Source organism: Hypomesus nipponensis, chromosome 18 (genome assembly GCF_054491055.1).
Source record: "Hypomesus nipponensis isolate SF chromosome 18, ASM5449105v1, whole genome shotgun sequence".
Taxonomy (NCBI): Eukaryota; Metazoa; Chordata; class Actinopteri; order Osmeriformes; family Osmeridae; genus Hypomesus; species Hypomesus nipponensis.
Genome location: NC_140378.1, coordinates 9,670,350 through 9,680,547, shown reverse-complemented (window position 1 = coordinate 9,680,547; position 10,198 = coordinate 9,670,350). Strand labels below are relative to the sequence as shown.

General features: G+C 44.9%; 3 protein-coding genes across 4 annotated transcripts; 2 read left to right on the top strand and 1 right to left on the bottom strand.

Moving 5' to 3' along the window:
- The first annotated feature begins 19 nt into the window (after window positions 1-19).
- Window positions 20-3,524, top strand: mbd4 (methyl-CpG binding domain protein 4). The gene is made up of 8 exons (XM_084680086.1): window positions 20-411; window positions 525-644; window positions 800-1,605; window positions 1,715-1,780; window positions 1,879-2,013; window positions 2,102-2,251; window positions 2,386-2,489; window positions 3,234-3,524. Exons 2-8 carry the CDS (start codon window positions 538-540, stop codon window positions 3,306-3,308), a joined length of 1,443 nt encoding a protein of 480 aa, XP_084536212.1. The 5' UTR covers window positions 20-411; window positions 525-537; the 3' UTR covers window positions 3,309-3,524.
- Window positions 3,525-4,047: 523 nt separating this feature from the next.
- LOC146251990 (uncharacterized) lies at window positions 4,048-5,370 on the top strand. The gene is made up of 6 exons (XM_084681301.1): window positions 4,048-4,057; window positions 4,146-4,288; window positions 4,379-4,506; window positions 4,606-4,665; window positions 4,883-5,072; window positions 5,175-5,370. The coding sequence occupies exons 1-6, from the start codon at window positions 4,048-4,050 to the stop codon at window positions 5,283-5,285; spliced, it is 642 nt and encodes a 213-aa protein (XP_084537427.1). The 3' UTR covers window positions 5,286-5,370.
- A 30-nt stretch (window positions 5,371-5,400) lies between these two features.
- creld1b (CRELD disulfide isomerase 1b) lies at window positions 5,401-10,024 on the bottom strand. 2 transcript variants are annotated; one of them, XM_084681300.1, is made up of 11 exons: window positions 9,705-10,024; window positions 8,988-9,121; window positions 8,798-8,880; window positions 8,259-8,369; window positions 8,080-8,171; window positions 7,772-7,951; window positions 7,586-7,681; window positions 7,398-7,481; window positions 7,205-7,300; window positions 6,984-7,124; window positions 5,401-6,891 (listed from the first exon to the last, which is right to left on the bottom strand). In XM_084681300.1, the coding sequence occupies exons 2-11, from the start codon at window positions 9,102-9,104 to the stop codon at window positions 6,671-6,673; spliced, it is 1,221 nt and encodes a 406-aa protein (XP_084537426.1). In that variant the 5' UTR covers window positions 9,105-9,121; window positions 9,705-10,024; the 3' UTR covers window positions 5,401-6,670. The 2 variants fall into 2 exon arrangements, with proteins under 2 accessions (XP_084537426.1, XP_084537425.1); XM_084681299.1 differs by having other exon boundaries at window positions 8,988-9,118.
- Between the last annotated feature and the right edge of the window lie 174 nt (window positions 10,025-10,198).

The window sequence follows — 10,198 nt, the reverse complement described above, 5'->3', positions numbered from 1 at the left end:
ATAAACTTTGCTTCTCTCTAGGCTAGCACTAGCTTGCTTCCGTGTTGTTCAGATTTGCGCGAATAAATACATTATTTCATGGTTAAATTGTAGTATGGATTTTATGTTTCACTCCGTCCAATTTGGTTAAAGAATCGTAGGCTAGTACAATACGGAAAGCAACGTGTGATGTAAACTTCATCATCCTCGTTTGCCTACTGTACTGTCGGCTAGTAGTGATCCCATGAACAATTATACAGGCTGAAAAATGCATGCATGGCTTGCAAGATCTTCACAACAGTAAGCAATATCAAGCAAAAACTGAAGGATATTGTAGTTTTTCATGGTATGTCGTAATGAAAACCTGCTCTCAGTCATCATAAGATTTCAGCCTTACTCAGACGATCCGTTCTTGCGCCGACTGTGAGACAGGTACTGAACACTGCTCATAAATCCGAACTCTCTCAATGACTGTCATAACCAAATAACTCAAAAAACACAAAACTGAACGTAGATCTGTTTGTGATCAACTCTCAAACCTCAAGCCCCATTGGATACATGGAGGAGTCATGCCAATCTTCTAGAATGCCACCAGGCTGGGTGAGACTGGTGAGACAGCGGAAAACTGGAAAGACAGCTGGTAAAATGGACGTCTATATAACAAGGTGACTCAGTACATCTTTTTCATTATTTATGCAATGTGTTGTCACAGTTATGTAAGCTTAACTCAATAGAAATCACTCAGCACGAGGATAAGTGCGTTGTGGTTGGAATCAGACCATCAATACCACATTAGGCAATCAGATTACTTTCTTTGCAGTCCCCAGGGACAGAAGTTTCGGTCCAGGGCATCTCTTCAAGCCTTTCTCCTCCAAGATGAAGGAAGAGATTTACACATGGAACACTTTGACTTCTCCACCAAGGGTGGCGGTGCAGAAACCCCTCTTTCCCTGACCTGTCAGGAGGGACAGCAGAAGGAAACCAGACAGAAAGAAAGACAGGAGAAGCTGTCAAACAGAAGAAAACAAGCCCCCTCATCCACATCCTGTAGGCAGAGGACCAGACACAGAGACCAAATCACCATTCTTACCCAGCAGTCTTCTGACACAGCTCCCTTCATCAGGGACACATATCATAGAGATGCACCAAGGAGTTGCACAGACACTGGTATCCCGCCAACTGACATCCACAAAGACATCCCTCAGAGAAACACTCATGACTTATCTAGCAAGGATAAGGATGGCAGTGATTCAGCTGACAAGGGCCCATCAGCAACTGAGGATGTCATCTTGGAGAGCAGTCCTGAGAGCAGTCCTCAAAGCAAAGGGCTGCTGAGGGAGAAGCTACTGAGACTGGCCCAGCCTGCTGACCCACTAGATCCTTCTATTGGCCAACAGGAGAAACTTATAGTTTCTCAGCTTCCTGCTCCAGTAGTGACGATTCAGTCAGCCACTGAGAGTGAGGGGGAAGATGAGGGCTTGATTGAGGGGAAGGAGGTCAGGAAGCCTGATGCTAAGGGTGAGGTTATGGGCAACTTGGAAACAGAGGTTCCGGAACAGGTGGAGCTGTTGTCATCTCCTGAGACCACTGGAGGGAGCCCTACACTAGTGATAGATTCCAGAAGAAGTACGTTTCTATTTTGTGTGTACCAGTCATGAACAATGTAAGTATTTGCCAGTTTTGTTGCTAAATGAAACTCAAATGTGATGGTCTGTCATGTCCTCTTGTTATGCAGAATCAAAATGGTCGGTAGACAAACGGAAGACTAGTCCTTACTTCAGCAGGAAGGCACTAAAAGAGGGTAATGGTTAAACTGAAAACTGAGTAATATGGTATCAATGCATGTCAAAGGGTCAGAAATTGAATGGTTCTTGAGACTGGGGTACTGTCTCTACCCAGGTCTGAGTCCCCCCAGGAGAAAAGCATTGAAGAAGTGGATCCCCCCTCGCTCCCCCTTTAACTTGGTACAAGAGACCCTATTTCATCATCCTTGGAAACTTCTAGTGGCCACCATCTTCCTCAACAAGACCACCGGTGAATACACCCCTCCACACACACACACACACACACAGTAGCATGGAAAAATACAAGCGTAAGTGTCTATGTGTCCTTTTTCAACCAGGTAAGATGGCCATCCCAGTGCTGTGGCAGTTCTTTAAGCAGTACCCGTCAGCAGAGGTGACCCGGGGAGCTGACTGGAAGCCCCTGGCTGGGCTGCTCCGGCCTCTGGGCTTGTATGAGCTCCGAGCCAAAACCATCATCAGGTTCTCTGGTGAGTCCACTCCAAACATGTCCTGGTTCACAGGCAAAAATGATTTTCTAATGACTACAAGGTGAGTCATAAGTCAAAATGCCCAGATCCCTTTTTGTGTTACACAGCCTCATACTTCTTTGTGTTCTATACAGATGAGTACCTCACTAAGAAGTGGCGTTACCCCATAGAGCTCCATGGCATTGGAAAGTATGGCAATGACTCCTACAGGATATTCTGCGTGGAGGAATGGAGACAGGTGAGTGATACAAGGAGTTACATCATTATGTGCCTAATATTCAGTGCTGTCTCCCACCATGGAGACGGTTGAAACACTAACTCAGTGTTCGAGCATGTTCCTGCTGGTCAAGTTGTTCCAGGTTCCGGCAGTAGTAGTGATTACTTGATACTTTATTACACACTATACAATACATGTGCTAGCATAATGGTTCTGCTCGCAGCGGCTCCCTGCCGCACCCAACGGAGACACCGTCTTGACATCCAAGCAGAGAGCAGCGAACGCATTCCCCCTAGGAAAGGCACACAGAACCAATATAAATCTATATCCTGTTTCAAAAGCCCGCCCTGCTAAGAAGGTGTGCCCCGACTGTGTGATATGACGAGTTGCTAGTGACGTGCGAGGTCTCAGTCTCCTGCATGAACTATCTCCGCCTGCTTCAAACTGTCCCCTGTACATCGCTTTGGATCAAATAAATTAACACATAACAAACATATCAAATAGGTTTTTATTTGGGGTCAGATGGCTGAGCGGTTAAGGAATCGGGCTATTAATCAGAAGGTTGCCGGTTCGATTCTGGCCGTGCTAAATTATGTTGTGTCCTTGGGAAAGGCACTTGACCCTACTTGCCTCGGGGGGAATGTCCCTGTACTTACTGTCACTGGATAAGAGCGTCTGCTAAATGACAAAATGTAATTTGTAAAATGACTGAATGAAATTAGCTTCTGTCAACTGTGAGTTTCTGGTGTGTGTTTCTTATTACAGGTGACTCCCCAGGATCACAAGTTGAACAAGTATCACGCTTGGCTGCTGGAGAACTATGAAAGTCTAGGCATTTAACATGTCTACAACAAGTCGGCCAAACCACAGGATCCATTTTCCAAATTTTCCAGCAAAACCTGTTCTATCAAAAAGGGTGGACCTGAATACTTGCTCACAACATGTCCACAAACCTGCCATACTGGAACCCAGACATTTGAACACTTCGTGCAGTGATCCTCGTACATCATGCTATGTGTTTGTTTTAAATAAAATATTTTGTTTTATGTACATTAAGATGTGGGACTTATTTCTGCTTTATAATTGTTCCAATATACAAGGAAATATTATATTTTAGTCTTAAATCCCTATTTACACTTTGCAGTAGCAACATTCTCTTCAATAGATTTGGAAGAGGGTTAATGAGCTGGTACAGCTGTGGTCTGACTATATAGTCCTTGTTCCCATGCTAATACATTTTCTTTTGAAGGGCAGTGGTGCATTGTACGACGCACAGCTCCAGCTTTCTCTACATAATGGGTAACCTGATTCCTAAGGCAACTGTTGCCAACGACTAAACACTCTTGTTAGCTCGTTTACGACTTCAGTACCTATCTATCTTACTGCACATTTTATTGTGATAGAGATAGAGAGACCAGTATATTCCTTTTATGTTTCAATACTTCACAAGCTACAAGTTTCTGATACGGTAGCGGTAAGGAGTGCCATTAAGTTGAGTAACCTCACAGAAGTTTTTGTACTAAAACTGGACTCAATTGGTTGTTGACCCAAGGAAACTACAGAAGGATACAACTACAGAATGAAACTACGTAAGCACAACTTTGGTGTGGCTTTTATGTGGTAATATCTTAGCATCAAATGTCTACTGTCAATATCTCACCTGTTTCACCTACACAGCTGCTGTGCTGCGTCAAACTTCCACTGCCACACCTGTGTCCATTCCCAGTGCCACACCTATCCATCAGAGTCACTACCTGATGGTCACACCTCTGACATTGCCACTGCTCTCCCCTTCTACTTTGTCTTTTACAGTTAACCAGGTAAGCTCCACGTCTGAATTACTTTTCTGGTGACTTAGCAATATTTATCTTGCCACCACTAAGGATTTGTATTATGTAACAACTCACCAGAGTATACCTAGACTGGACCCCCTACATCCACCTCTAGTCCGTAAACGCACTGTCTGGCTGGAGACACCGACAGTTCACCATCATAACCACCAGAGAACATTGTTTATGCAGAGAAAAGAGTACTTTAAGTAAGTCGGACTAAGTAGAGCTTATGATATTGTCAGATGCTATGGGAATTGAGTACCTTTGATGAGTTGGTAACACCTTTTTTCCTATGCATATTTAAGGTATCACCAAGTCTGGCGTAAGCCATTCTATGGCACCAGCACTGAGAGAGAGGAGTACAGGTAGTCAATTATTTTGCACATAGTATTCCTTATTGAGTCATAATTTTGATTGATGTCATACAAACTGAAACCGTAGTTATCTGTACTGATTTCCATGCCCCACCCCCACCTCTCTCTGAAACTGGCTTCTAGTGCCTTCTCCTTCCCTTTCAACTATAATTATAGATCTAATGGTTTGTATGGGCTCTCTGGCTTGAAAAACAATCCTGTCTTCCAGGAAGGAAGTGCGGGAGCATCTCAAGAGACAGATAGAGGAGAAAAGGGCGGGGCAGAGCATGCAGCTGGCCAGTAAGGCTGCAGAGGCGGAGTTTCTGCGAGAAGTAGATCGCCTAGCTCTGTCCAATGAGAGGGAGAAGAGGGTCCATCACAGCAAAGAGATGACACAGTACAGAGATGAGAATAAGCGGGTACCACATGTCCAAATGTTGGCAGCGCTGTTGATTTTCAATGATATCCAAGTGAAGGTGAACATGGTCATCTATCTTTCCCTCTTCCCTGTGTGTGTGTAGCTGATGGAGCAGAGCTGGAGGGACAGGGTCTTAACTCGCTCCCTTGAGGCAATGAGGGAGAAGGAACTGCTGCACCTCAACCCTATCAACTGGAGTGGCACTCTTAAGTAGACACACAGGCTCAGACATCCTATAACACTACTGCATGTGTCAACAAACCAGGAGGCTGTTGTATGAGATGTCTACATTTATGGAAAAGTACAAAAAAATTAAATGTCTATCCATTATGATGATGCTAATTTATTGAGTGGACGACAAATATACACAAAGTTGTCATGAAACAGAGACATGGACCATGAGAAATGTTGCAAAGGAACATGAATGTGGTCAGCTCTCATCAGCGTGTGCTACAGTACATTCTGAGTCTGATTCTGAATGAGTCACAGGTAAAAACATGGATGGATTTGGACCAATCAAGTAGCTTAAGTAGTGCAGTCAGACCTGATCAAGGAACCTGCATCTCACGGAGCAGGGCCTACCATTAACATACTACAACAAAACCCACACATAATAAATCATAGTTTAAAAATAAATTAAAAGGCAGAAGCAAAATGGGTAACATCCTTGTCTGCTGATGTACAATATTGGATTGTTATACCACTACAGCCACACAATTTCACTCATTCACCTGCTATGGAGCAAAGTGACTGGGCCCTGATGGGTCATGATGGGCCTTGAATCCTTACAGTGTGTCACATCTAATAGTAAATAAGAAAGAAGAGGGGCATCAGGCAGCTATACACTTTCATGCCAATCAGAGCATAACTGAAAGAAGCCTACATACAGGACATCATCAGCTGCTGCAGTTTCTGTTATTCATGCATTCATACCTACAGAGTCGTTCTGTGCAAAAGTCCTAATGGAGACAAAAAATGAACAGTGTTTCTATATTGGACAGCAGTATCTTCTTCATCCATATAGCAGCAGGGTTAGCCGCGCCACCTGTCTTTCTCCCAGCTGCACAAAAGCCTTGGTGTCAAAGGAACAGCATCCAGGAAAAACCAAGGATGCAAGGATAAGTGGTCACGGTCTAGATTGTGTGGAGGCAATAGACATCATATTGGAGCAACGTTTTGCCCAGTGTAAGATACAAATGCATAATAACTTAGTAACAATCAGTAGAAGTCTCCTGTGCCCCCATTCGCTCTCCTAGGACAAAGTCAGGGGCTCAAGTTTAGATCCATTATCAGTGCACACATGGTCTGTGTCTTCAATATTTTCTGAAAAGCTCTCGTGTCTTTAGCTTTTGTACCTGGTCCTATTTTAAATAACTCTTAACCATTATCTCTAGTCATCTTCTTTGTATTGTCCATCGTATGAAGGGCAATGTCTCCCCACTGCGCCTCTCCTTACCCCCTCTCTCTGACACCCAACACTAAAACCAACCCCTCCTTAACTGGCCAGTAAAGCTGTAGCCATTCCACCCAAACTGAATCTGTTCATTGGCTTGCATTCCAAGTGTCTTCTATTTCCCGAATCCATTGGCGTCTGATAGGCTATCGTCCCTTCAGAAATCCATCCAGCATTCGGTCTCCCTTCTCTGTCAGCCAATAGCCGGCCATTGCAGCCACGCCCCCGATGAAGATGGCTGTGAACACCATGTCACCCTTGGCAGCGAGTGTTGCTAGGGCACAGATCACCACGCCAAAAAACATCTGCTGTAGGACCAGGACCTCGTCATCTGTCATGTCATCAAACAGACCTTTATCTGAACCACCTACGGAAAGAGACCAAAAGTTTATTGAGGCTGCTGTTCAAAGGTTACTTAACATACATATGTATGTGTGTGTGTGTGTCTCTGTAAGTTACTGGGTGGCTGGTTCTCTACACAGATGCTGTCTCGGCGGATGAAGCCATCAGCACAGTCACAGTGGAAGGAGCCCTCCTCGTTTACACAGGCTTCATTCAGGCCTGGGCATGCTATGGCCCTCTCGCTACACTCATCTATGTCTGAAAGAGGGACAGAGAGGATGAAGTTTACACAGAGAGGGAAAGAGATACTAAACACAAACACTGATGAACTCTCTCACCTAGGCACTTGGCTCCTTTGAGCTTGTATCCACGGGCACACTTTTTACAGCGGGCTGATCCACTGCCCATACAGCCCACACATGCCTGGTCACAGCCTGGGTCGGGGCAGAGCAGGGAAACACAGGGTTTACTACAAACTCTTATTCATCCTAATACATGTAACAGAACCATGTTTACAGAGAAGGCTTCTACCTCTGCATTCATATGATCCATCTGTGTTGTGGCAGTACGTGTTGGAGGGGCAGCGAGCCAGTTCTGTGCCACACTCATCAGTATCTACATGAAAAAGGCTGATTACATTAGAAGTTACACTGAGAGAGAGAGAGAGAGAGACAGAGAGACAGAGAGAGAGAGAGAGACACACACACACACATACTTACCCACACACTTGTTGTCATGGAGGATCCATCCAGGTTTGCAGTCTAGACATTTGTAATCCTCGGGCCCGGTACACTTCTTGCAAGAGTGGTAGCATGCTACAGTCATGACAAACACAAAAAATAACTTTTAGTATCAATACATCTGCCTGCGATTGGGTGTCCATCAGACTGTCTGTGATTGGCTACCTGCACAGCCAGGTGTGCTGTGATTGGAGCTCTTCTCCCTGTAGTAGCCGTCGGCACAGCTCTGACACAGCTGGCCCGAGTATCCGGGGTCACAGACACAGTCACCGTCTCCAAGACGTGTTCCCTCTCCCTCGCAGCGGCCCAGGCCTCCACACACTCCTCCTGGCCCAGACTGACATTCTGCAGTAGGATCAAACACAGATATAAGCCATACTCTCTGTACAGTGAACCTAAGGGAGATGTGTGAGGCTAAGGCTGTTTAACTACATGTACTGTATATATGTTTGTGTAGTAGATCAACGCACAACCTTCGCATTGGGGTCCAAAGCGCCCTGGTGGACAGCAGAGCCTGAGCTCCTCTATACACAGCCACTCAAACAGGTCTGGGGCCTCCTGCTGCCTACAGGACACACACAGTGGTGGTTAGGGTAGTGACAGGGGAGTTACTGGTACTTTACAGCACATACACATACACACACACACACACCTGTGAAACCACCATGTCTCCACCTGGTCCTCTATCTGCTCCAGCAATTGGTTACAGTCAAAGTCGGAAGTCTCACAGGCCGACTCTACAATCTCCAGGAGCCGAGTCTCACTAAAACAGAAGATATTGGCGAGGCTCAGGAGGAGGAAAAAGCACAGTGAAACCATAAGAACTGTGATCATCTGTTTCTTCTTTAAAATTCAAACAGATAACCTTCCAGATACTGTACACATACTCAATCCCCCAGGCAAACACCTGTGTGTACGCCTCCAACACTGGAATTAATTCTGTGGTACTCAACCTTACAACGGCACCACTGGGCTACTGCAAGTAGCTTTAATCAGCATATGATTAATGTAAGAAGCATCAGGTAACAGGCCTTTGTAGTAAAGCATCAGGCTTAGCTTACATTGTGAATATGGTATATGACTTACACAAAGTCATGATACAATGCCTGGTAACTGACTTACACAAAGCCATGGTACAATGCCTGGCATTCCATTCATCTCAGAGATGAAACATGTTGAGCCAACCCTCACCTGCGTTCATATTTAGCCAGCTTCTCCTCTTCCCAGGCAGTGTTACCACCCCCAAAGTTCTTATTGGCTGTTCTCTCCAGGCCCTAGAGGTAAGAGAATGATCTCATCATAACAGATGGTAAATGAGGAGGAAGATAAGCAACATAGAACCAGAGACAAAGACCACAATGAGTGAAAAAGTGAGACTGACCTTGAGGAAACTGTCAGTGAGTTTGCGACATGTCTGGCAGGGTGCTGTCTGTACTCGGACCACTGAGAGCACTGAGAAAAGCACTAGGGCTGGGAGCAGGGGCCACGACCACCACATGGCGCTGCACACAGCTACTAGGAGAGACAAACAGCAGGGAGACAGGAAATGTGTACTGATAATACTGGATTGGACAGATGTTGAACTACATAAATACTGTAGACAAGTTATAGTCCTTTGATGAAACAGGGAAACCAAAAGTGTTGTTCACAGGATTATTTTGCTCTTTACAGATTATTATGACTCATTATTAGATATATTATTATTTGTTAGTATTTGAATAATGTAGGAATTTTAAGCAGGCCTAATGTGATCTCAAATCCTTATGTTTCTCAACCTTGACAGCGATCATGTGTGTCGCCAAGGGTGACGTCCTGACCTGATTAGAGGCTAACACTATCATCAGCATCATCAAACTAGACAGTAGCTATAGCTCTAACTCTGCAAAGATGGCAAGCTGCGTGCTGGCTAACGTCAAATTAACTTTACATGTGAAATGAGAGCTCATAAAATCATAGAAATTGACCGTTATCAGTTAATTCAAGTACTTTACATAGACAACCGGCTAGCCAGCCCACAGCGCTTTCATTTGAGCTAGCTAGTACTAGGCTGCACTGTGGGCTAGCTAGATAGCAAGCCTAGTTTAATCGCTGATCATACCTGCAGTTTGAGAGACAGACTCGCACGTTATCAAGCTTCCTCTGCGACGTCAGACTAAAACACTGCTAGCTAGCGATGCTGTTTCCTGGATTATATTATTGCCTGGTGCTGTTCGTTCACTCGTGCGCAGCTAGCTAACCTTCATAAATAGTTAGCTAGCTAGCTGCTCAGAAAAGGGAGTGCTAATGATAACTCCCCTTCGGTCCCCCTTCACATCTGCTATTTTCGCATCCCAGCTGCATGGATAGAAACGGCCAAAACCCATTGTGATTTCGTTCGAGACCCAATCATGATACGCCGAGTACTAAAAGAGGCGTGTCTGCTACTGTGAACAGGCCAAAGATGAATGCCAGGTGCACTCAACGCGTTACAGTAAACTAAGCTTACAGCTTGTGTCAAGATACCTACCAAAAGTTGAAGGTTTGCTTACATTCTCTGATATGAATATTTTGTGATAGTTTGGGATATGGCTTTGGGGGTTAAAATACACTTCA